General features: G+C 41.9%; 1 protein-coding gene across 3 annotated transcripts in view; it reads right to left on the minus strand.

Moving 5' to 3' along the window:
• Positions 1-971: 971 nt before the first annotated feature.
• SYT16 (synaptotagmin 16) overlaps positions 972-26,361 on the minus strand; it is a 44,169-nt gene continuing 18,779 nt past the window's right edge. For all 3 annotated transcript variants that reach the window (XM_042438608.1, XM_042438522.1, XM_042438690.1), the window contains 4 exons: positions 24,246-24,502; positions 15,948-16,391; positions 12,385-12,574; positions 972-2,072 (listed from right to left, as the gene is read on the minus strand). In XM_042438608.1, the coding sequence (XP_042294542.1) occupies positions 1,759-2,072; positions 12,385-12,574; positions 15,948-16,391; positions 24,246-24,502 (1,205 nt within the window). In that variant the 3' untranslated portion in view covers positions 972-1,758. The remainder of the gene's footprint in view (positions 2,073-12,384; positions 12,575-15,947; positions 16,392-24,245; positions 24,503-26,361) is intronic.

Raw genomic sequence — 26,361 nt, forward strand, 5'->3', positions numbered from 1 at the left:
ACTGGTCTTCCCACCAAGAAACCCTGGTTTTCTTGAAGGTTTCACAAGAACACAGACTGAAAACCACTGTTTTAAAGTTCTACCCAAGGTATACTCAGAGCATACTCAGGGTGACCAGATGTCCTAAATTTCAACTTTCTCTTCAGGAGGAATTTCAAAATGTCAGCCATTTTGACCATGAATTTATATTTATATTAATGTTTTAGGCCTTATTTGGTAATGTTCTACATTTTTTCTTGAATGTCCTACATTTTGCGATGCCTTGTCCTCCTTTACAGTTATGACAACTGGTCACCCTGAGCATACTGGCCTTTGTGGTTCTAGATTATCCTCTTCTTACTTGCCCTCTACAATGTTGTTTCCTACTCTGTATATATAGTTATAAGGAGAGCTGCCCATCAAATCATCACATATATTTCTCCTGTAGCCAAATAACTCTCAAGCAGCAGGAAAAACAAAGAAAGATGTCACCATGGCAATCCCAAGAATGCTGTGGGTGTGTAGGTGGAGAAAGCACTGCTAGTCTGAAGTGTTTTAATCACACATTATAGATGCATGAAATTATGTGTGAGAAAGGTGCAGCTACTTCTTCCTCATGCTGTCAGGCTCTGCCATAAATTCTACAATGTGTTTTCACTCTGTCCTTAAAGGATTCCAGAACTAGGCACAGCATCATCTAGTGACTGAATCATACAATTACAGTATCCATCTACCCTCCATGTTCTGAGTGTATGTTCCAGACACTGCAAAGTGTGACACTGGGTCCAGAACTGATCTGTTTGAAAGTAGTGCTTTGAGTGTTGTACAGTGACTCTGGAGATGAAGGTTTGATTCCCCTGTCAGCCATGAAGCCCACTGGGTGCCCCTGGGCAAATCACATACTCTCAGTCTCAGGGAAAGGCAATGGCAAACCTCCTCTGAACAAATCTTGCCCCTCAAAAACACCCTGATAGTTTCACATTAGGGTCACCATAAGTCAGAAACGACTTGAAGGCACACAACAACAGCAAGCTTTTAAAATGTGTGTGTGTGGGAGAGTAAGTTTCTAACCCTCATACATATGAAAACCAAAGGAGTATGTCTACTGAGTGTTGAGGATTTAGAACAGGCCATATTATGGCTCCAAATGAGGAACCTTCCAGCCAGTTTTTCTTACTATCCTACCCTGCAGCTCCTAAAGCTAAAGTTTATATAATTTGACTCAGACCATGTAACTATTCTGTCAAATATTCCATTCAGGTGTTTCGAAACCACAGTTCAGATGTTATAATGGGACAAGCAATATTACAGGTCAAATTCTCCCCATGAATATTTTCTACAGGAAAAAATGGGTTTCAGGAGAGCACTGACATGTTTTCCAAAAGATACTCCCTGTCCCTTGTGTATCTTTAAGTCCCTCTTCATCCTAGCACAGCCATCCAGATTTCTCTATGTGACCAAGTTGCCAAGGGCAAGATAATATTTAACTCCTAATGGAGACATCGAAATGACGTTTGGTGCTGGATTACAATATTGATCAGATTTTAACTTTTGGCTCTCCCTTTGCCAACTGCCTGGGTTTTATTTCAAGAGATTCGCACTAGTTACTGGGTGGGAAGTGCAAAAGACAAGAATTGTGATGGTAGAGAGCATTGGAAGTTCAGTGATCATGTAAATGGATGATCCTTTATATATCAAATGTCAGGGAGACAACCTCTGTGCTTTGGGCCCAGCTAGAGAAAACCTGCACTCAAGGTATGAAAACTATGGGCACTTCCTTTAGGATTCCAGGAGCGTGTGCCACCTGCACACTTGCTGGGATTTGGACTCTTTCATCTCCTGCCAGTGATTTTGCTCTTCCTCTCCACTACTGTTCTGACCCATGGAGAGCCAGCCGATCATCTCCTTGCGCTTTATACTCCTGCGGTTGTAGATGGAGATCATCAGCGTGACATCCGACAACTGAAACAAGGCCACCTGGAAGACGAAAGTCTCTCTGTAGACAGGGTTAGGTTGGCCTCGGCGGATGGAAGTCTTGCAGCGAGACATCTCCTGGCCAACCGAGTTGAGAAGGCACAGCTTTCCATAGGTGTCTGCAGGAGAAAGGAAATGTTCTCAGGATGGGAAAAATTCTCATTATTGAAAGCAAAACACATTACACAAATGACTGCTAAGAAGACCCTTGGGCCAGGCATTTGTATGTGTTCACTTGCTATATATATAATTTTTATTGAATTTCAAAAAACATTAAAAAACACATGATCCTAACCCAGAGGTTCTCAACATGGGATGCAAGATGGAATTTCAGGGGTGTAACAAAAGCCTTGTGCAGACCGTCCATTAAGGCCAGCCTGGGGGTGGAGTCGGGGCATTGCATCCACATGACACACACCCCAACTCTACCCCCAGGATGCCATGATGCTGCACACCGCTCCACACAGTGTATGGCATCACAGCACTCCACTGGCACTGTTTCCACATGACACAGCAGCAAAGAAGTGCCTTCAAGCTGCGGTGCCGCAGCTATTGCAACCTTTCCAGGGTGCAAAAAGGAGCCGCTTTTGTGGCTCCTTTCTTCACCCCGGAAAGGCCGGATTGGGGCTGTGGCATGCAGTTGCCATGGCCCCAATCCAGCACACCTGAAGGCAGCTCCAGGCCACCCTTTAGGGGCGGTCTGCACAGCCCCAAAGATATTTATGTGAATCTAGATTCAGTTCTCTTTTGCCAGTCAAGACAAAATCCTGGAATCACCTGACCCTACAGGAAGACTTGTGGGTCGCAATCAGCAAAAAACAACAACCACATTTTGACAAAATCATGAATGAGAAGCAGGAACAAAGAAGTAATTGAATTTTATGTCCACAACTGGGATTCATTTTACTGTTGACATTTTTTGTGAATAAATTAGAATCTAATTGGTCAATGTAGATTAGCATTTTATGCACTGAGTTAAAAACCTGTTTTCCCCCCAAAAAATTCAGTTTGTTCACCTGCAGTGTGTATTCATTGGGTTGGACTTCATGGTCCTTGAGGTCTCTTCCAACTCTATGGTCCAAAACACACTACAGAAATAATCCAGTTTGAGACCACTTTAACTGCCCTGGCTCAATTGTAGGAATTCTGGGATCTGTGTTTTGTGAGACATTTAGCATGCTCTGTCAGAGAGCTCTGGTGCCAAAACAAACTACAATTCCCAGGATTCCTTAGCAATGAGCCAAGGCAGTTAAAGTAGTCTCAAACTGGATTATTTCTGCAATGTGTTTTGGATCTATGATTCTGTGACTCTATGATTCTATATGTGGTTCAATGTCTGGTTCAAAAATTAGAAATTAGACTTTCTCATCTTCAAATGTGGTATTACATTTGTAGGAGGTGGAAACATTAATCAAACATTGCCTAGGGATGTGGGGTATAGAAAAAGTTGGGATTCACTGCCCTAATCAATCTTGGATGTGGTCTTAGGCCAATTAGAAGAATGGAATGATACAAATTTAGAAAAAGATCAACAGAATATTTATGTTTAAGAAAGGTATTGTGATATTCTTATGAATTCAACCCAGTGGTATCTGTAGCTATATGACATGTGCTACAGCCCTTAGTCTTCTTACTAACATGTGCATCTCTCCTTCTATCCTTTGTTGTTGGTGTTGTTGTGTACCTTCAAGTTGTTTATGGCTTACATTATACCCATGTGTTATTTTATATAGTCTGTTCTGCCTGAGAAACACAAGAGGTAAAACTTTGCTTTAGGGATCAAGACATTTGCATAACTCAGAATGAAGGCGACCTGCTTCTCTTCACCTCATTCTCTTATGCTCCATTTAATTAGAAGTAATAGTATAATAATAGTAATCTTCCCCCAGACGGTGCCCTCCAGATGTGCTGGACTACACTCCCAGAACCCCCCATAATACAGAATGGAACAGAGGCTGGATGGCCATCTGTTGTGTATGCTTTGATTGAGAGTTCCTGCATGGCAGAGGGTTGGACTGGATGGCCCTTGTGGTCTCTTCCAATTCTATGATTCTATGAGAATACCCCATGATGCAGTACAACACATCTGGAGGACAAGAAGCAGGAATTCAGCATCCTCTGGAAGCAGGGTTTAGGCCCTTTCGTGTATGTTGTGTGTGGAAAAAAGAAGAAGAAACAGAGCCATTTGGGAAATGGCAATGCAATCTACGTTCTCATTATTTTACTTGTATTTCATAGAATCCCAGGATCATATGATTGTATGAAATGTTTCCTGTGGAAGCAGCAATTAGACACTTTCTTGTATGGTTGTGTGTGCTGTGTGGGAACAAAGAAACAGAGCCATTTGGGAAATGACAATGCAATCTAAGATCTCATTATTTTATTTGCATTTCATAGAATCTTTTGAATCATCATATGATACTTTGAAATGCTTCTAGTGGAACCTAAGGAAGCAGGAATTAGACACTTTCTTGTGTGGTTGTGTGTGTTGTGTAGGGGGGAAAAAAGAAAAGGACATTTGGGAAGTGACAATGCAATCTGCAGTAAGTTCTCTTTATTTTACCTGTATTTCATTGAATCATACGATTTTATGAAATGATATGATTCTATGAAATGCTTCCTGTGGAAACCTTTGGAATCAGAAATTAGACACTTTCTTGTATGGTTGAGTGTATTGTGCAGGAAAAAAAGAAACAAAGCCATCTGGGAAATGACAACACAATCTAAATTCTCATTACTTCACGTATATTTCATAGATTCTATGAATTCTATGAAATGCTACCTGTGGAAGCCTATGAAAGCCTATGGAAGTACAAAATAGACAATTTATTGTATGGTTGTGTGTGTTGTGTAGGGAAAGCAAACAGAGCCTTTGGGAAATGACAATGCAACCTAAGATCTCATTATTTTACTTGTATTTCTTAGAATCATAAAATCATATGGTTCTATAAAATGCCACCTGTGGAAGCCTATGGAAGCAGGAAGTAGACACTTTGTTGTATGGCTGTGTGTGTTGTGTAGGAAAAACAGAAACAGGGCCATTTAGGAAATGACAAAGCAATCTAAGTTCCCATTGTATTTTACTTGCATTTCTTTTTGTTGTGTTTTTGTGGGGTTTCTGAGGCAGGGAGATTTTCAGCTGTAACCCTCACAACTCCTAGGTAAAGTAGAGCTGTTTAAGGTACAAAAAGAAGAGCCCATGACCCATCCCACAGTCCTCTTTACAGCCACGGTTGCGGACTCCTCTGTGACAGACAGCAGAGCCAGGAAGCCTGGCCATTATGTGGAATCAACCAAACAGAGCCCTTGGGATGTTGGAAAGGGCAGCCAAGGGGAAAATAAAAGGAAAGGTTTGATGGTTTAGTTGAAGATTTTAACCTTACAGGAGGTTGTGCCTGAAAGGAGGGAAGAATGCGGTAAATTTCAAGCAGAACTGGGGCCCATTCACACTACACACAATTTTAGTCCTGTTACTCCACTTAAACAGCCATGGTTCCATCCTATGGAATCCTGTGGTTTCTAATTTGCTAGTAGAGCTTCCTGGTTGTGAATTCTAGATGCTTTTCCCTGAACTGCAAGTCCCAGGATTCCATAGAAAGTCACCATAGCAGTTGAAGTGGAATCACAGCATTAGAATTGTGTTATGTGAATGGGCCCCTAGAAATTGATACCAGCCATAACACTGATACAAGTAGGGAGCCAGCATTTGTACTTGCTATTATACACAAGCTTTTTTGATCAATAAGATTTCTTATTTAAATTAACAAATAAGAAATCCTAGTGATCAAAAAAAGCTTGAGGACAGGGAACTGTCAAATTAGCAATCTGTAGACTGGTCTGGGAGCCTTTGTGGCTGAAGAAAGGGGTATAAATACTCTAAACTAAATACCAGTAAATAAATAACATGGGAAGGGAGACTTGCTGATCCCCCACATCAGATAGATTAAGGAGCACTGTTGTAGGCTATATTTCAGAAAAAAGCAGTGGAAAACCACCTCTGAGTATTCCTTGCCTAAGAAAATTGGAGGAAATTCATGGGTTCCCCATAAATTGACAGGCGACTTGAAGGCACATACTTTATTTGAGCTGGGTGACAGGTGCCCACAATTCTGAGTGGGGGACCTGGAAGAAGCATAGTAGCAGCATCATACTCTTCTTCCCTGGATTTAAAATATTTCAGAAGGTGACTGCTTCATCCCTTGAAATGGCAAAACAAAAGCTATCGACCAGAACTGTCCACAGTTTAAGAGCATGGGAAGAGTGCTGTTGGATCAGACCAAAAACCTATCTGGTCCAGCACTCTGTCCACCACAATGGTAAACCCAATGTCAAGGAAAATCTTGTAAGTAAGATGTGAGGACATCATTCGTCATCCTCCTGCTTTTGAGCTCCAGAGATCGGTTTTGAAAGCCATAATGCCTCTGAAACAGGAGGTAATCTATATCTATCATGATTAGCAACCATTGCTTGTTTGCTTAATGTGGCATAAAAACCTAGTCTCTCATGCTGCTAATTCTGTCAGTTCACCAGGGTGTGATCTGTTCAAACAAATAAGTAAATAGACCATAAATGGAGGAAGCTGTATCTGATAAACTAAGGAAACAGAATTTGCTTCAAAGGATGAAAACTAAGTTCAGTGGACAAGAGTCATTAATCCATTTCACTATCAGTTCGCTGGAAGGGGCACCCACCCTTGTTTGCCAGTCTCCACCTTTGGCATAAGGAAAGTTTGCCAAAACAAACAGAAAAATGTAGCACCCTGACTGAGACAACATTCTCCTGCCTTTCTGAAAATGAAACCTTTCTGGGCATCAAACTGCTTCATGTTCTCCACATGCACACGGACCTTACTGAGAATTTGATTTAACTTCTTATCTCCTTCCAGCTTCATCTGAAAAACTGGAGTGAACAATACATCAAGATAAATATTTTAGGATGCAAAACATGTAGAAGATCCCAAGAGCAAGAATCCAGGGTAAATGAGAGTTCAGCCTGGCTTATCTCCACCAAAGGAGAAAACAAACAAACACATGCAGACTAAACAAACAGCCACCCAGGGTGCCATGTTAGGGAAAAGATGGGGTATGTGTAATAAAATAAAATAAGCAATAAACATAGAGAGAGAGAACCAGCATTGCATAGCAGTTTGAATGTTGGACTATAACTCTGGAGATCAAGGTTTGATTCCCCACTCAGCCATGAAACCCACTGAGGTGACCTTAAGCAAGTCACATATTCTCAGCCTCAGGGGAAGGCAGTGGCAAACCTCCTCTGAACAAATCTTGCCAAAAAAAAAAAAATACACCATGACTGGTTTGCCTTAGGGTGGTCATAAGTCAGAGACAACATAGAGGCACACAAGAACAAATATAACCACAAACACAAGACACACTTCATTTATAAGTGATCCATATGGAATAGTACATAGCCATCATGCAATGCCAGTCTTAAAGGAATTTCATTTGCTGCCAATATATTCCAGCCTGAATTCAAGTCCCTTAGCATGACATTCAAAGCCCTAAACAGTTTATAATCTTGATACATGAAAGAGAGCCACTCCCCATATCCCCCCCCAAGGCAATAGATCCCACCTGATCTTGGAAGCTAAGCAGAGTCAGCCCTGATTGGTACTTGGATGGCTGACCACCAATGACTACCAGGTGCTATAGGCTATATTTCAGAGGAAGGATCAGGCAAAACCACCTCTGAATATTCCTTGGCTAAGAAAACCCTGTGAAATTCATGGAGAAACCATACCTCAACAAGTGACTTGAAGGCGTGTTCATGCACTCACACATTCACACACACACACACAAAACGACTGAAGAGTGCTGGAGATACCATCCTCTATGCCCCACCCATGGAGACAACATACCTATGAAGGGGAACAGGAGAGAGATGTCTCTGCTATGGTACCCTGATCATGAAATGCTCTCCTCCTAAAAGGCCTGACTATCACTGACACTGACCTCATTCCATCAAAATGTGAAAACATGGGATTTTAGTAAGGCCTTTGAGACCTAATGGATTTATTCCAAAAGGTTCAGGCTCATAATTTTAAGACATTTTAACAATTTCAAGCTGTTTTAATCCATTAACTCTTTCACATGTTTTCAGTCTATTGGAATTATTTTTATTGGTTTAAACCTTAAATTCCTTTGAATTGTTTGGGTTGATTTCATTTGTATGCTGCCCCAGAATCTGTGATATAGAGTAGAGTTTAAATATTTTAATTAATTAATTTAGATAATTACATATTACTGTTACATGTTAATTATATGTTGTTGTTGTTGTTGTTGTTGTTGTGTGCCTTCAAGTGACCCTAAGATGAACATGCCATGGAGTTTTCTTGGCAAGGTTTGTTCAGAGGAGGTTTGCCATTGCCTTCCCCTAAGGCCGAGAACTTGTGACTTGTCCAAGGCATCCAGTGGGTTTACATGGCCAAGCTGGGAATCGAACCCTGGTCTCCACAGTCCTAGTTCAACACTCAAACCACTCTGCCATGTTGTCTCTCTATACTTACATATTAATGTTGGGTATCATTTAGAGTATTGCATTTGGTTCTAGGCACCTCATTTTAAGAAGGATAAAGACAAGATGGAGTAGGCTGAAAGAAGGGCAACAAGGATGACAAGCGGTATGGAGAACAAAATCTGTGAGGAAAGGTTGAAGGAGCTGGGCATGTTCAGCTTGTTGAAGAGAAGATTGTAGAGTGCTATCATACAAAGGAGGAGGAAGGTGTGTTTTCTGCTGCCCTGGAGAAGAGGACCAAGTCTAATAGTTTTACAGGAGGGTAGATTTTGATCAAACATTAGCTGGAACTTCTTGACAATGAGAGTTGTTTGGCAATGGGACCAACTGTCAAGAGAAGTGGTGGGGTCATCTTCTCTGGACATCTTCAAAAAGAGGCTGGACAGCTGCCTGCTGGGGATGTTTTAGGTGGAGATTCTACATTGACTAGAGCAGGGGTAGGCAACCTTTTTGAGCCGGGGGCCGGGTTGCTGTCCCTCAGACAACTGGGGGGCCGAAGCCAAAAAATAAATAATTAAATAATTTTTTTAAAAAAATTAAATAAATAAATAAACCGAGACAAATGTAGGACAAAATTTTCAAATGGGGGACAGTTTTTTTTAAAATTGGAGGACATGCGAAAAAATTTGCTGATTTTTTTAAAATGTTAATATAAATGCATGTTTCTGAGGCTTCTATGGACAATTGCCCCCCTTGCCCGCCTCCTCCTGATAGGCCAAAGGCCCCACACTAGGCCAAAGGCCCCACACCCTCACGCAAGAGGCCAAAGGCTCCGGTGGCAATCGGCGGCAGGACCGAGCTGGGGCCGGTCCCAAGGCCTTGCCGGGCCGCAGGTTGCCTACACCTGGACTAGAGGGTTGGACCCTTTGGCTCAGGAGGCCCCTTCCAACTCTATGATTCCATGACTCTTATTTGCACTGTATTCTGCATATGCCCACAACCTCATCCATGTTAAACATACAAGATGTATACAATGGAACACTAATGCTAGTCTGCTTCAGTCTTTTCATCCACTGAAACAGATGACAAAAAAATAACTTCCTTGGGAGAAAACAAAACCTCATCTTTTTTTATCTTTTTCTATTAGAATCCAACCAAGTTCTTTTTCCCCAGATGGGGCACAGTTAGCAAATCAGTGGAAACTAACAGACGGGAAGCCTGGTAACTCATGCCATCTGTACCTCAACAGATAGTGTAGTCCAGGAAAACCCCCAAGGCTACATATTTGGTTCTGTTTTGAACAAACTGAAGAAATCTCAGAAGAAGAAAAATACTGCTTATTTTCTTCTAATCATGCCAGAAGAGAGAAAAACTTGCAGGGGTGAACAAATTCTCAACAGGTTATCTCAGTGTGTTAAAAGACAGCCTTTTTCATCAAGAGCAAGTCATTTAGCAAGATTTCCTCTTGTCCTTACCATTAAGCAGTTGGAGGCTCCAAATCAGTAGGACAGTAAATCTGCTTTTGGTTATATCAAAATCAGCAGTTCCCAAACTTCATTCACCCAGGGTTTTAACTCTCAGAAGCCCCAGCATTCTTGGGTAACAGTCAGGATTTCTGGAAGCTGAAGTCCAAAACATCTGGAGGACCAAAGTTTGGGAACCATTGGTCTAAAATTTATAAAGGAGCTATTCCAGGTCCTGAAAGGTTAACTCCTTTGGATAGCACCTTAAAATTCAAGCTGAAACCCAGAGTGGAGTAAACTGCTGCTAACATTGGAACCACCAACTGTTACTGATCCTTATGCAAGTCAGTTCCCTGTTCCAAGCAGAAACCAAGCCTGATTCATCGGCTTCTTGGTGTTGACCATGAGCACTGGTTCAACAGCCTTACAAAGTGTAACAACAGCCTACACATTAGATTACAAGCCATCTGTGACAACTAAACTATTTCCAGCTACCCCACCCATGGATTATTGTTCCTTAAATCAATATAGAAAAACAAGCCCAATATATGCACCACCATTGTGTGTATACGTGGGCAAGAAATGAGCCAGAGGTCCAGCTGATATATTTCAAACTAGATTGTTTACTTTTATATTGATCACAATGAGAAGAGCCAGTTTCTCAATCTCTTAAAGAAACTGAGATATCCTTTGGTTTACTGTAAAGAAGTCTGGCAAGCAATGTCTGGTATCCTAATTCCACGGACGACACTACATTTTACACATTTATGATAAATCATTGTTCACATTAAGGGTTAAATAAATACTTGGTTTATTTAAGAGATTGACTCTGTTTTTAACCCACATTCACATTCTTTAATTTCTGTGCTTCCTCATATATCATTGCTATTGTATTTGTTTAATGAGACTAATGTGTTTCTGATATAATTGCAGTAATTCACAGATGTAATTATCATGTGAGAATATTTCTGCTTCTTCTAAAGGCTGGGGGCATTGGTTTTGTCCTCTCTTCTTTTTCTACTAAATTAGTGGTCTTGTTTCACTGCTGTGACAGTCTCATGCTTTTTGTCACCTGTATTTTGAACTTTATTTCAAAATAAAATCCCAAGAAGATGCTTTTAATGCTTTGAATGATTTTTCAAACATGAAGAATTTAACAACACACAACAATGTATCACATACTCACACATACATCTGAGCAAGACTTTATTTGAACCAATGTACACTTAAAGATTTTTCACTGAAGAATCTCTGTGCTCAAAAGAAGTCATGAATCTGTGGCTTAACAAGTTCAGTAGCAAGAGCTGCCATATTGGTGAGGAATAGAAAATGCCACCCTCATGAAAGAAGTTTCTTTACAACAGAATTGTAGTGAAAAGAAAACAAGGGTTCACTATCCATGCCCTCCCCTTCATATTTAGGCATTACTCTGAATTACATTTGTATTGCACAGTCCACATGAGAGGCCTAAGGCAGTTAAAACCCAGTGCCAGATGGCAGGCTTCCCAATTCACATTTCACACCCCCTTAAGCCAAGAGCTTTGCTCAAACTACTGAATAGGAGTGCAACACACTCTGGAGCATGGCCAGAGGAGGGCGACCAAAATGGGGAAGGTCTGAAAACCATGCCCTATTAGGAGAGACTTAGGGAGCTGGGTATGTTCAGCCTGGAGAAGAGAAGGTCAAGAATTGATATGATAGCCCTGTTTAAACATTTGAAGGGATGCCATACTGCCATATTGAAGATGGAGCAAATTTGTTTTCTGCAGTTCTAGAGAATAGGACCCAGAGTAATGGATTCAATCTACAAGAAAAGCTATTCCACCTCAACATTAGGAAGAATTTCCTGACCATGTAAGAGCTATTTAACAATGGAATATGCTGGCTCGGAGTGTGGTGGAGTCAGTGGCATCACTAGGGGATGTAGTGGTGCAGCCCACCCTGGAAGACACCCCAGAAGAGAGGTGACACCCAGTCAAGCTGTCCTCCGACCCTACTTCCCTACGACAGAAGTGATTTTCTCATTTGGAAGCCACTATTGTCGCAATGAGAAAGAAGGCTGAGCATGCTCAGATCTCCTTGCCCATAGCAGCAGCGGTTTCCTCACAAGGAGGCTACTGGTGCTGCTGCGAGGAAGGAGGCCGACCATACCCTGCCCTGCTTCCCTGCAGTCACAAGGAGGCCGCTGAGGAGGAAGGCCAAGTGCGCCCAGACCTGCTTCCCTGCAGTGGCAGTAATCTCCTTGTGAGGAGAGAGAAGGCGTGAGCACAGCATTTTAGCCATGCCCTCTGCATTGAGTGACACCGGTGAATGAGATGCCACTGGGTGGAGCCTCTTTCTTTGGAGGTTTTTAAACAGAGGTTAGGTGGCCATTTGTCGGGGATGATTTGATTGTACTTTGAGTGTATACTCATGCATGGTTGGGAGCTGGACTGGATGGCCCTTGATGTCTCTTCCAATTCTATGATGCTATGATTCTATTACCACCTTTACATACCTGGTGGCCTGTTAACAGCAAGATTCCGGAAGTGGCTTCCTTTGATCATCTCTACCGATAATCGCCCTGTTGTAGCATTGTAGGAGAGCCCCACCAGCAGTTCTGGAACACCTCCATGTGACAGGGACTGGTTTGAAGAAGCACTGTCACTGTGAGAGATGGCTGAGAGACTGATCTGGGAGCCTCCGCTCTGCAAAGGTTGGAGGGAGAAATTGGTGAAAATGAAGAGAGGAAAGAGAAAGAATAGCTAATGAATTGAGATATTTTTGTTTTTCATATAACATGTGACTTAATGAAACCAAGTCAGAGCTCTGGAACTAGGAGTGAGTGCATCTACAACGGAGAAATAATGCAGTTTGACACTAACTGCTATGGATCCATCCATACAAATCCTTCCATCCTGAGATTTGTAGGTAGTTTTGTAGTTTTTTGCAGTTTTGTGGGGCACCAGCATGGTTTGGCAGAGAAGGCTGAAGACCCTCTAAAACTACCAATCCCAAAATTCCATAGGATAGAGCTATAGCACATAAAGTGGTGTCAAATTGCATTATTTCTCCAGTGTAGATACACCATATAATTCTCAGAATTCTCAAGTCATCATTTTCAGTGGAAAAGGTATTTTGGGAGAACTATAACTCTCAAAATTCCTCAGATATTGAAGTAGTTTGTTGCAGCAAATACAATAAAGTGTATTGTAGTACCACGAAGATTATGAAGTTTTATGTAGCATAAGCTTTTGTCAACTCCTTTTCACTAGATTTGATGAAGTGGGCTGGAGTCCTTGAAAGTGTATGCCTGATTAAACTTGTTAGTCTTTCAGATGCCATACGATTCTTCGTAGTCCAAAAAAATGTTCTCTAAGCTCTGGGAAAAGTAAACACTAACCTAGAAAAGTGTTCTGTTGTAGCCAACATAACAGTGTCCTGCAGCATCTTAAATACTTAACAACAGAAACTCTTGTGGAACATTAAACACTAACAAGTTTTATTTGGCAGAAGTTTTCATTGATGCCGGCTGCAGTCCACAAAAGCTTGCCAAGTAATAATGGTTAGTCTTCAAGGTGCCAAGTGTCTTTTTTTGCTAAAAGACTAATACAGATAACTGCCCTCACCAAAATTAAAGACTAAAATCACCTGAACTTCTACAGGCCAGATCCAGCTTTGGCCAGCATCCCCTTGGTATTTTATACACAAGTAAATTCCCATATGCCCTCAGTTGCACTTTTTTGGCCAAAGTGTAATATCTGTCATTTAGTTCACAACTGCATAAATTTAGTTCCTCAAGTGTAACCGTTGCACAGGCAGTTGTTCATTCTTAGATAGCCAAACTCTTTCTCAGTGCCACCAGCGTGCCACTTGATTCACTGGAATTGCAGAAATAGCAAGCACATTCATAGGATTTTATCACACTAGCAGAAAAGACGGGAGCATAGTGAGATGCTCCCATTAAAATCGCGCAATAACGCTATGATTATCGCGTGACGTCACGCTACGGCCCAATTATCCTGTGAATAAAGAGACATTCTAGTTCTGCTTTTTATTCACAGGATTTTCCCATGAATAAAAAGCGGTGCTAGAATGCCTCTTTATTCATGGGATAATTGTGAGATAGTCATGCCATTATGTGATAATCATAGCATTATTGCGCGATGTTGATGGGAACAATATCCTGCTATGCTCTCATCTTTTTTGTTAGTGTGATAAAGTCCTCTGTGAGTGTAGATTAACTCTATGTAAAACACAATGCAGGATCTTGGCTTCCGTTGTTGTTGTTGTGTGCCTTCAAGTCATTTCCGACTTATGGCATCCCTAAGGCAACTCTATCATGGGGTTTTCTTGGCAAGTTTCTTCTGAGAGTGTTTGCCATGGCCATCCTTTGAGACTGAAAGAGTGTGACTTGCCCAAGGTCACCCAGTGGGTTTCCATTTTATTGGCTGCCTAATACCCATTCAGAGTATTTGCCCAATTAGCCCAGTATTGCCTATTGTGACTGGCCGCATCTTCTGTCCCCCTCCCAAATCTTTTTATTTGAGGCACCAGGGACTGGTGGGGAGGGAGTGAAATTAAACTGAATGACAGAATAGCCAAATTGGAAATAGAAAATATTCTCTCAAATTAATTTTTAAAGCTCCTTCCTAGTGTAACAAAAGATCAGCCTCTTAGCTGTAGTTTACATATGTATAAAAATGCAACTATATATCTGAAATTCATTTTGTGTAATTTTTAAAAATCTGTAACTTAACTTGGCTGTAAATCTTTTGATGTCAAGGACTAATCCTGGCATTATTTTGTCAGCAAACTATGCACTGTATCATTTCTCTATAGTCCCTCCCAAAGCAGATAACAGGTAGTGACAATGAGGAATATGTACATATCCCCAAACAGAGGTCCACTGGCTATTTATAGTGGTTTAAGGATCCAGTGGTTTGAGCACTGGATTAAGACACTCAGAAACCAGGATATGAATCCCTGTGGAGCCATGGAAATCCATTGGGTGACCTTGGGCAGTCACAGTCTCTCAGCCTCAGAGGAAGGCCATGACAAACACATTCTGAACAAATTCTGCCAGGAAAACTTCATGATAGGTTCGCCTTAGGGTCACCATAAGTCAGAAATGATTTGAAGGCATACGACAACAGAGGCCAACCATGCTTAAGATTCAAACCTAATATTAAAGAATTGTGTCATAGTACATATAGTACTACAGCTGAGCATCCTCACAGCTTTTCCTACCTGTTTGGGACAGCTGGCAATGATTTACGTCCTGGATTCCCCGTTACCTCCTCACTCCAAATTGACACTTGGCAGCTGTCCACACATGCCTCCTGCTGTGCCACAAAGCGCTACTGCCACTGGCACAAATCACTCCCTCTTAGGTCACAACAAGGCATCCAGCCATGTGATCAATGCTGAGTGCCTTATTTCTGAGCTCAGAGGGAGAAATTTACACCAGTGGCAATGGATGGCACAACAGAACCCATGTGTAAACATTCACCCAGTGTTGTCGCAGAGTTGTCCAGATTTTCCTGCAAAATCTGGATCAAGAGGTGAAGTTTTTAAAGCAAATTTGTCCAAAGATAGGGCAGATTTGGCGCAGAACTGGTCTTTTCTCATAATGAAAGTCCCTACTCAAATCGGAACTTTGGCCCTACATCATACAGACAGGTTGTGGGGTGGGGAAGAAACCAGTGTAATTGGCCTGTGTAGACATGCCTCAAAGATGTCATTTGGGGATGGAGGAGGTTGCTTAACCCTCTCCCTGCTCAGAATCTCACTTCTCCGGATCATCCCTCTGCTATTTCCCTTGGGAAGAGAGTCCAAAGTTGTGTCTGACCCTATGATGCCCATCAAAGTGGTCGGGGTTGCAGCTGGGGAGATCACAACATTTGAAAAAGGTAAATTGCCAACATAACAATGATGATTGCATTCAGATTCTTCTTGAAGCCAATGTTATGGGTAGGCTGGGAGTCTCCTTAACTCTCTCTGCCTTTCAACCCCCATGAGCAGAAGCAATTCACCAGCGAGACATTTTGGGAGCCCTGCCACAATTGAAAAAGGACTTACACACAAGTTGCTTCTTGGCTCCAAAACCAGTGTCACCTTCATCTCCCCCTCCTGGTTGAGGTTGCTAAGATAAAAGAACCGTTCGCCCATCATCCTCTCCTTGATCAATTTGCGCACAGAGTAGAGGCGGAATCGGATGGCATAGGTGCTCAGCTCCTCAGGGGCTAACTTAGTGAATGTCACCTTGTCCTTGAATGTTGGGTTGGGACCTCTCTGGACACTTGTCTTTCCCCTCTGTTTCTTACTAGGCATCAGGACCAGATGGACTTGCCAACTGCTCACTCCACTGCGATCCTTGTCTGGGATATCCTTCGCCTCCAGGACAGTCACCAGCAGCTTCTGGGTGGAAGGCCTATAATCAAAGATGACATCTAGGTCTCCGCACTTGGAAATGGGCTCATGGGGGCTAGGATGAGCTGGAAGAACATTTGCTCCTTCATGTTCCTGTTAGGAGAGAAAATAAAAAGTGAGAAGAAGAAAGCAGATGGGCCGTCAGGAGAGCAGAAAAAACAAGAAAGAAAATTGCTGGAGCACAGGCATTATAGAATACAGTACTGTCATTTTGGCGGGTATAGAGGGGCCCCAAAAGTCTAGCACAGAGCCTTGAGGTGGGCAGGGTTTGTGCACTCTTTTATGTATACAGGAGAAAGAAGGATGCAGTCTGGAAAGTAAGAAATAATCAAAAACTGCAAAGGCAAAATAGGGCAGGGAAGAGGATAGCTGTGGTCTGAAAAGCAGGTAAGAATAGAAACAGGTTGCAAGGGCTTCATTGAAAAAGGCTGAGAGATGAAGGATGTTGAGCTAAGTTGAAGAGCTAAGAAACTCCCATATGCTAAAGGAATCAGTATGTAGAGAGATCTTGTAGCACCTTTGAGACTAACTGAAATAATCTTTCAGTTAGTCTCAAAGGTGCTACAAGGTCTCTCTATAGACTGAGTCTACAATTAACATGGCTATATCTTTGAATGCTTAAGGAATGGAAGCTGTAGTCCTGTTAAGGAAGGAAAGACAGTGCAGGTGTATGGGGAAAACTCTTCATTAATGGTTTCTGTGAGAGATATATGAGTGCTAAGATAAAGACCAGATTTAGGGGTAGAATTCAGAGGGAAAGTCTTGTTAGTCTGAAAGATCAGTATGAAAAGGGATTTTACAGCACCTTTGAGACTAATTGTGGAAAAGAAGTTGTAGCATAAACTTTCGTAGACTGGGTCTACTTCCTCAGTTTTACAGGTGAAACTCTAAATACTCCTACTACTGAAAAAGACACTGTGCTGTTATTCCACTTTTCTTCCTATGGCTGCCTCCTGTGGAATCCTGGGATTTGCAGTTGAGGGAGGGTGATTTAAAATTCTCAGCCAAAGAGCTCTTAGGCCTCACTAAACTACAAACTCCAGAATGCCCCAGGAGGCAACCATAGCAGTAAAAGCAGAATAATAACAGAGTTATGTGATATTGTGAAGTACGTTGGCGGTGAGCTCATTCTGGATCCTTCTTCTCAATAGCCATCTTCAAATACTTGGAGATGTCATGTAGAAGATGATGTGGACTTGTTTCCTGCTGCTCCAGAGACTAGAATACGAACCAGTGGGTTCAAATTACAAGAAAAGAGATTCTGTCTAAACATTAAGAAGAACTTGTTTACTGTTCAGTGTTGTTCAACAGTAGGATAGATTGCCTTGGAAGGTGATGGACTCTCCACCCTTGGAGGTCTTTAAACAGAGGATGGCATCTTTCAGGAGTGCTGTTGCTGTGTAATCCTGGATGGCAGGGAGTTGGAATGGCATCCAAGAATCTACGATTCGATTCCTGGTTGTTTCACTCTCTTTTTAAACAAGAGCTTAAATTTCTGGCCATTTTTCCTACCAGATATTTGTACATACAAAAATATGGCTAGGTCATGAAAACCATAGCGTAGGAAGACAGGCTAATTTCCAGCCATCTGTGCTACCACCAGTATCTCTATTTTGGCTTCAGTTTAACTCGAGGTATAAACACACACATCCTGCCTTCCCTTTAAGTTCCACATGAGCCTTTTCACAGCTAAAAAAATTAATTCATATTGCCTTAAATATTCCTTTGCATGTTTTCAGGCACACCCATTAGCCTTTTTCTTTCTTTTTTTGCAAAACATCAATGTGATAAAACAAAACCAAGGTGGAAGGGGAAGGAGACAGAGGACAGACAGGTTATCAGTTTCCTGGGTGTGTGTGTTTTCTGTTCAAAGGTGCTTTTTAATCTTAGACTAGAAAAGGTTGCTATAGAGACCACTCCTTTCTATTTAAACATGAGCACACTATAAAAGAACAGGATATTCAAGGGAACAGAGCAGATCTGCACGATTTAAGAGTCTTACTGCTACTATTATTTTTTTAACACCTTGTAATTAAAAAAATACGTTTGTCATTTTCTCATTGCTGATAGCTGTTTTGTAGCTTGTAAGCAGTCTTGATCCTATTTTTTTAAACAGCAAAACTGAGCAGAAGTAACAGGAAAAAAAGTCATGAATTACTTTAACAAAAAACACACACACAATGTGTTATCCACCAGGCTAGATAAAGCTTACCTGCCATGTCCTGTGGCTCATGAAAATCCTCATCCTTAAACAATTCAGTTCTGAGTAGGTAGTAATATCAGGTAGGTACTGACATCCCAAGAAGGCTAGCATGGTACAGTGGTTAAGTGTTGGACTATGACTCTGGGGACCAGGGTATGATTCCCAGCTCAGCCATGGAACCCACTGGGTGACCTTGGGCAATCACATGCTCTCAGCCTCAAGGGAAGGCAATGGCAAACCTCCTCTGAACAAACCATACCAAGAAAACCCCATGATAGGATCGTCTTAGGATCACCATAAGTCGGAAACAACTTGAAAGCACACACAACAACAACAGCTGACACCCCAGGGGTGGGAGGACCATTCATGACTGGCGAGTTGCATTTGAGTTTGGTAGGACACATGTTGGTCAAGCCTGTAGTAGGCAGAACCTGGCCTGAACAAATTTGGATGTTTATCACACTATACTCTTAAAGTGCTACAATTCCACTTTGACTCCTCTAGCTGCCTCCTGTTGCATTCTGGTATTGGCAGTTTTAAGGAGGGGTATTTAGAATACCTGAGAATTCTAAATACTCCTCCTTAAAACTGCAAAATCCCAGAATGCAACAGGAGACAGCTAGAGGAGTCAAAGTGGAATTGTAGCACTTTAAGAGTATAGTGTGATAAACATCTTAGTCATGACAGAATGAGCAAATCCAGAGCTTAGGAATGTTGTGGACTGTTGCTCCCAGAATGCCCCAGCCAGTGTGGCCAACACTGGAGGTGGTTGCTGGTGGGATTCTGGAAGATACAGTTACAGAAGAAGCTGCCTTGTATCAAGTCACATTTTGGAGACCAGGGTTTGAATCAAAGCTCAGCCATGAAAACCTACTGGGTGATCTTAGGCAAATCACACTCTTTCAGCCTCAGAGGATGGCAGTGGCAAATCCTCTCTGAGAAATTTGCCAAGAAAATCCCATGATAGCCTTAGGGTCACCACAAGTCAGAAACTACTTGAAGACACACAACAACAAAGGACAAAGAATTTATTTATGACATTTCAACTTCTCCTCCAAGGAGCTCTCTCTGTTTCATCTTCAGAGGCATATAAATAAATATAAATATAAATAAAGGTTAATAATAATAATAATAATAATAATAATAATGTGCAGATAAAGTAAGAAGGAGAGGAAGTGGTCTGAAAAACTAATTTGTGTGCTATGGCACATAGAATCCTGCAGACAGCACAGCCTACAGCTCTCAGAATCCTATAGCTCTAACAACCTGTTTTCTGTGTGGCCAGGGCATGATCAAATTTCTTAGGAAACATACAGATAGACTTCCCTTACTCTTCTTGAAACATGCTCCATCCCTGTTTTTGTTCCAGCTCAGTCTTCCAGTACTCCCATTTTTCCTTCTTTGTTTGTTCTTTCTGCTCTTTGTTTCTTGCTTTGCTTTTGTTAATGGTTTTGTTTGTATGTGGGTTTTAAAATGCATTATTTCAGCTGGCCTTTGATTTGTAAAACTGAACACTGAAACTCCTGGTAGGCAGAAAAGCAGTTAAAATGCAATGGATGGATGGATGGATGGATGGATGGACAGACGGACAGTTTCAGACATGAGTAGCTCTTTCCTCCAGCTACAGCAGGAATGGGCAAACTGTTACACAGAAGGCTGCACCAGCCAATTTTCAGCACTTCTGGAGCTCCAGCAGTCTGCAGCTGGGCCACTGCAACTGCCATTTTGGTGACCAGAAGGCCCCATTCACACTACAAAATAACCCGATCTGTGGCACGGGAATGGAACGGAAGGGTACGGAACAGGGGGAAAACATGTCTTACCACACGGGAGAATGCCGTTGATGCCACCAAAAGCACCAAATCCATTCCGGATTATTGTTGTTAGCTGCCTTCGAGATGACTTTGACTCATGACAACGCGGTGAATGAGATGTCTCCACAAACCCCTATTCTCTGCCTCTTTGCTCAAGTCCTGCAGACTCAGGCCCATAGTCTCGCTTATACATCAGGCATGCAGACTTGAAAAAAGATTATTTCTTCTGCCCTCTATCTTCCTCAACAACATTGTCTTTTCTAATGAGTCGTGCTTTCTCATATATGACCAAAGTATGACAGCCCCAGTATCGTCATCTTTGCTTCCAGGGAGATTTCAGCCTTGATCTGTTCAAGGACCCATTTGTTTGTCATTTTGGCTATCCCTCAGCACCCTTCTCCAGTAACACATTTCAAATGAATTGATTTATCACAAAAAAACAGAACATTTAGACATTTTGAAGTTATTTTAGCAGGGAGGGGATGAAGGGGCTATGCACTTGAGAGGATCCCAAGTGCCACATGGCCCCTCAAGGGCCACATGCTTCCTAGAGGCCATCCATTTCCCACCCTTGAACTGGAGAAACTGGTGGTGCAGAAAACACAGAATCAGATTCCAAGTTTCAGAGCCTACAGCTTGGCACTATCCCATTTTATTGTGTGGCATATTTTCCCCCACAGACTTGCAGTGTAGACTATATTGTTTACCAAGGTTCTTAATGTTGAATAATTCCCTCCCGAAAGCAGTATTTTTTGCTTTGGACCAACAGGGGGGAAATGTCACATAAGTTAGATTTAGTTGGATATGGCCTTCAGTACAAGGCACTCCTACTACCAGAACTGAATTTATGTGTGTGAGGTAGATGCAAGAAAAATGTAAGTAGGCAGAGGAAAAGAGCACAAAAGTAGGAGGAGGGAGGAAGCCAATATCAATCTGACAAAGAAGGCAATTATGGGAATGGCCCTGAAATGGTATTTGCGGTTGCACTGCCAAAGTGAAGATTTTATTTCTGAATAGGTGAGTATTAGAATGGAGTTCAGAGATGCTGAGGTATTTTTAGAAAGTCAGAGGCACAGATTCAGACTTTAATTTTAACGATATGATGCAGCCAGATGGAAGCCCTTCAGGGAAAGTAGATCAAAATCCAGATGAATGTCTCCTTAGGTGCAAACTTCACTGCTTTTATTACAACCTCAGTTCAGACATACAGACGTAACTTAACAAAGCCTCCAATAGGAAGCTCCATTTTTAAAAGTCATTTTATGACTACAGGCCCTCTTCCTCCTCATCCATTGTCTATCTAGAAGTTTTTTAGTAGCATCTGCACTAGGCATATGGGGAAGGAGGGCTGGAGAAACACAGCCTTCTGGTGTTGGGCTGAAGCAGCACATTTGGGGTAAACAGTAGTTCCCAAACTTTGGTCCTCCAGGTGTTTTGGACTTCAGCTCCCAGAATCCCTAAACATAAGTCAAGCTCTCTGGCACTTCTGGGGGCTGAAGTTCAAAACGCTTGGAAGACCAAAGTTTGAAACCAACTTTTTCGTTGCTGTGTGCCTTCAAGTCATTTCTGACTTATGGTGACACTAAGAAAAACCTGTCACAGGGCTTTCTTAGCAAGATTTGTTCAAAGGAGGTTTGCCATTGCCTTCTCCTGAAGCTGAGAGCATGTGACTTGCCCAAGGTCACCCAGTGGGCTTCATGGCCGCACTGGGAATCGAACCCTGATCCCCAGAGTTGCAGTCCAACATTCAAACCACTACACCAAGCTGGCTAGAATACAATAAAACCTCAGTTGGGAAATAATGGAATTGTATTCTTGCTGATCCTATTGCAGGTGTATGTGCCTGCCTAGAACAGAGAAGGCCCTTTTTTGCCTCTGATCACAATATTGAAATGTTATGTGATTTTAATTAAGGCTATGAATGGTATCTCATTTCATACAAGCTGAGACAGTGTGATAAATTATGTTTCTTCTTGATTAACTCACAGAATCCTAGAGTTGGAAGAGTCCTCAAGGGCCATTCAGTCCAACCCCCTGCCATGCAGGAACTCACAATAAAAGTAACCAAACAAATGGCCATCCATCCGCTCTTTAAAAACCTCCAGACTCGCTGAGCTATGGCTCTTCCTTGAGAAATACTGTGGTAGTAATATTAGAACCAGAATGGTTGTGGGATTCAGGCTGCGAACTGAAGGAAAACAGAACTGCTACAGTAGGCAATGCTCTATTGCTTGTTTCACTGCAACTACTGGCAAGATTCTATGGGAATTTTGTTTAATTTTTATATATATATATATATATATATATATATATATATATATAGCAAGCTGGCATCTCTCTTAATAACTGTCAACCAAGGGAGTGGAAGAAGAGAAGTATCTGCAGCTGCAGAATTTGTAAAGCCTTGAACATTCTCATTTCCCAATCTCCTTCACAGCAATCATACAATGTCCTTAACTCTAAATTCTGACAAGCAAAATTACTGCCTTGATCACATTGACAGAAGACACACTCTTTGGCCCAGTAACAAGTACTAGGGTAGGATAGAAGGTTGATCTTGGTGCAGAGATACCTGGATCCATCAAATTATTCCACCCCACCTCTGAAACAAAGTACTTACTATTCCCCACTCAATTCCTTATTTGTACAATGGAAACAATATTGAACCATCTTACAGAGAAAATGACAGCTTACTTTAAGAAACATCGGCAAGCATATCTTTAGACCTGTTTGCCTACACTGTTTACCATAAAGAAGGGATTGTATTTGATCTCACTCCTTGATAGCCTTTCTTTAGAGAAAACTACACTTCTTAGTATTCATTAGGAAAAGGGTCACAATGATTAAACAAGGGAGCTGGGTATGTTTTGCCTGGAGAGGAGAAGGTTAAGAGGTGACATGAGAGCCCTGTTTAAATACTTGAAGGGATGTCATGTTGAGGAGGGAGCTAGCTTGTTTTCTGCTGCTCCAGAGACTAGAAGGCAGAACAATGGATGCAAGCTCCAGGAAAAGAGATTCCACCTCAACATTAGGAGGAACTTCCTGACAGTAAGGACTGTTCAACAGTGGAACAAACTCCCTCGGAGTGTGGAGAAGTCTCCTTTCTTAGAAGTCTTCAAATAGAGGTTGGAAGGCCATCTGTTGAGGATGCTTTGATTTAGATTTCCTGCATGGCAGGGGATTGGATCGGATGGCCCTTGTGGTCTCTTCCAACTCTATGATTTTATGAAATACGATTACACATATTCACCTACCTGAAACCTTTAAGAAAACTTTCAAACCATTCAACCAGTCTGCATCAAGATGGCACATGATGAGATGTACTATTAAGATGGGTGCTGTTGAACAAGATCACCCTTTAGGACACATGTGTCTAGCCCCAAGTGCCCAATTCTCTTCTCTGACATGAGAAGTTAATTCAGTGGCAACCAGAGGAATCATGGACTGCCTTCCCGGACAAGCTCTGTTGTGACAAGTCAGAAGAGAGCTCCAAGTGGAGACTGCAGTGCAGAGTGGTCATAGGACAAGGCAGGAAGAGCATGTCTTGGGTGGGAGGTTTCCAAGAGGATCAGGGGAAACAGCCTGTCTTTTCTTTGATTCAGTAAGTGGCCATGCACATTGATGAAACTGTATTAACAATAGCAGCAATGCAACAAAATTCCAATATGCAACAAAATTCCACAACTGCCACTATGAAATACCTTTGACATTATCTCTTATGGGCTGTCATATGAAATCTGCTCAGAGGACACACCATAGACTTAAAGTGTGTACTGGAAATCACTGAAGAGCACAGATGTTCAAATACTGTGATGTTCTTACATTAACATTAAGGGTATTTACTAATGGTATATGAAAAGGAAGCCATCCTGGATGAGAGTTCATAAAATCAAAGCATACCATCACATGAGAACAACTGTTTCATCTTACCTCCGGACTCCAGGCCGATGAGCTGTCAGTAGCATCATTCCCTTCAAATCCTTGATTGCTGAAAGCTGTCTCCATTTCTAAGCTCCCTTCAGTTTCTTGGCGGCTGAGGCTTGGCAGCGTACTAACCTCCATATCAGGATCTTTGGGTTGCCCAGAGCCTCTGCTTTCTGATGCAGTTCTTGAATCGAATGATAGATGGTCATCTTCATGATAAGAGAGGTTGTCTTGGTAACTCAATTGGCTGAATCCATCCAGATCTAACACATTTCAAGGACCGGGGGGGGAAATAACATTTTTGGAAAGGGGATTAATATCAGCAATTGTGTTGCGCATTTTATAATCCACTTCAGTTCTGGGTCTGGAAGTGATAACTATGGCCTGTTACAGACTGCCAAAATAAAGCCTGCTTCGGGTCTCTTTGGCGGTATGCTGTTTAAATGATGCATGGGTCCTAAGAGTCTGGAGGTTGCGCCAAAGCCACACTCCATTCCTAAGCACTGGAGTGCAGCTTTGGTGCAGCTTCCGGATTCTTTGGATGCATGCATCATTTAAACAGCATACCTCCATAGAGACACGAAGCAGCTTTATTTTGGCAGTCTGTAACAGGCCAAAGTGTGTGACAGACTTATGAATTCCTTGAGTTTTGAAAACATTATGTAAAGATGCCCTGTTCCAAACACATGGCACAAAATGGGCCAGACAAGATGCTTTTCAGAATCCTAAAGGCTTCTTCTTATATAACCAGTGGTGATCTCTGATTTCCATATCAGCAGGGTAATAAATCCACTCCAGATGCTGAAAAATCTTTCTGAAGTGCTCAACCCTATCTCCCAAAACTGGCTCAGCATTTCACATTTAAATTTCACATTGAAACCCAGAGCTGGGCCTTCACCCTACCAATGTGGAAGCCATCAATCACCACTAGATATTCCATTTAAGCTGTAAACCTGTGCCTTTATTTTTAAGTGAATAGTGCATATGGCAATGAGATGTTTGTAAACCTAATATCATATATTGATGAAGGCCCACATAGGCTGCATCTGCACTGCAAAATTAATGCAATTTGACACCTCTTTACTTGCAATGGCTCAGTGCATTTATTTAGCCTTCTGTTAGAGATATTTAGCCTTCTGTCTGAGAGCTCTGGTGCCATAATAAACTACAAATCCCAGGGTTCCATAGCATTGGGCCATGGTGGTTAAAGTGGTGTCAAACTGTATCATGTCTACAGTGCAGTTTCTATGTACATTTCAGTGTCTCAAGGCAGTGAAATTACCTTTACCACACCCTTGTGGATGGTAACATGCTGTTTCTTTAAATAACTTTTTGCAACCTGATGCATTCCCAATGCACTGGACTACACCATTCATTATCCGCAGCCAATAGTCAATGAAAGACCCCAGGTTGAGCAAAGCTGTTCTAAATCAGTGTTTATTAATCTTTGGCCCTCCAGCTGTTTTGGGCTGCAAATTCCAGAATTCTTGGTCATTAGCCATGCCACCTGGGACTTTGGGGGCTTGGAGCCCAAAATATCTGGAGAGCTAAAGGCTGAGAACTTCTGCCATTTCAGCAACACACAGGGACATCCCTTTATCTGACCGAGAAAAAAACAGAGATAGCAGGGAAGCCTGAAGACAAAATAAACCAATGAATGGTAATTGAAATAACCCTCTCCATAAACAAAACACTTTAGGGATGTTCAGGTATTTATGAATTTTTCTAAGACTTTTCAGGTGGGCTCAGGTTTGTAGACTACAAGCCTTAATGAAATCAATGTATCTTATAGTTTGGTTCTAGGTATGCTAGTGAATTCAACCAGACTTCCTTCCAACGAAATGGGCACCATGGCTTGCAATTATGTAGCTCAGTTCTAAGTAAAGTCAGCCCTCTACGTTTGTAACTTTGACTTTTGCGAATGTGATTATTCACAGATTTGATTAGTGTGTTCCCTCTAAGAATCTCCAGACCCTCAAGTGATTCTGTGGTCAACGTCCACCCAAAGCTGTGCTGGAGGACCTAGAGATTCCTAGAAAGAACACTACTCTAGGCATTTGTAGGTCCTCCAACATAATTTCATGGTCAACTTTGGACAGATGTTGACCATAGAATTACCTTG

Source organism: Sceloporus undulatus, chromosome 1 (genome assembly GCF_019175285.1).
Source record: "Sceloporus undulatus isolate JIND9_A2432 ecotype Alabama chromosome 1, SceUnd_v1.1, whole genome shotgun sequence".
NCBI classification, from domain to species: domain Eukaryota; kingdom Metazoa; phylum Chordata; class Lepidosauria; order Squamata; family Phrynosomatidae; genus Sceloporus; species Sceloporus undulatus.